At 48.4% G+C, this 740-nt stretch overlaps 1 protein-coding gene across 1 annotated transcript; it reads left to right on the top strand.

The window, feature by feature from the left end:
* Positions 1-11: 11 nt before the first annotated feature.
* Positions 12-725, top strand: LOC104503442 (olfactory receptor 5V1-like; the record flags this gene model as incomplete). Its single annotated transcript, XM_010160008.1, has 1 exon — positions 12-725. A coding segment is annotated over exon 1 (714 nt), but the record flags the coding sequence as incomplete, so codon positions are not given.
* Positions 726-740: the final 15 nt, after the last annotated feature.

Genomic DNA, 740 nt, shown 5'->3' on the forward strand with positions numbered 1-740 from the left:
TCCACAACCCCATGTACTTCTTCCTTGGCAACTTATCCTTACTGGATATCTTATGTCCCACTATCACTGTGCCGAAGATGCTGGAGGTGTTGCTGCTGGAGAACAAGGTGATTTCATTTTCTGGCTGCATGTTCCAGCTGTTCTTCCTCATTGATGTCGTAGGTACAGAGATTTTTCTCTTGGCTGTGATGGCATATGACCGTTATGTTGCAATATGTCATCCGCTGCGGTACACGAATATTGTAAGTCTGAAACTGTGTGCTCGCCTCGCCACGGGCACCTGGGTAGTAGGACTTTTCAATTCTCTGCTGCACACATCTTTGATTTTTACACTCCTTTTTTGTGACTCCAATGAAGTTGACCAATATTACTGTGATATTCCCCCTATGCTGGCCCGCTCCTGCTCACCTACTTTCAGCAGGGAACTGGTAATTCTCACAGTTGCTGGGGTCCTGGGAAGCAGCGCCTTTGTGGTCACTCTCATCTCGTATCTCCATATCCTCTCGGCTATCCTGCGCATGAACTCTTCCGAGAGCAGGCACAAGGCGTTCTCCACTTGTGGTTCTCACTTGACGGTAGTATGCCTCTTCTATGGGACCACCATTTGCACATACGTACGGCCTTCCTCCACCTACTCACCTAATCAGGGTAGGATCGTTTCCATGCTCTACGAAATCCTCACTCCCCTGCTGAGCCCCGTTATCTACAGTCTGAGGAACAAAGAAGTTAAATGTGCCCTA

This window comes from Eurypyga helias, unplaced genomic scaffold (genome assembly GCF_000690775.1).
Source record: "Eurypyga helias isolate BGI_N326 unplaced genomic scaffold, ASM69077v1 C15405201, whole genome shotgun sequence".
Lineage (NCBI taxonomy): Eukaryota > Metazoa > Chordata > Aves > Eurypygiformes > Eurypygidae > Eurypyga > Eurypyga helias.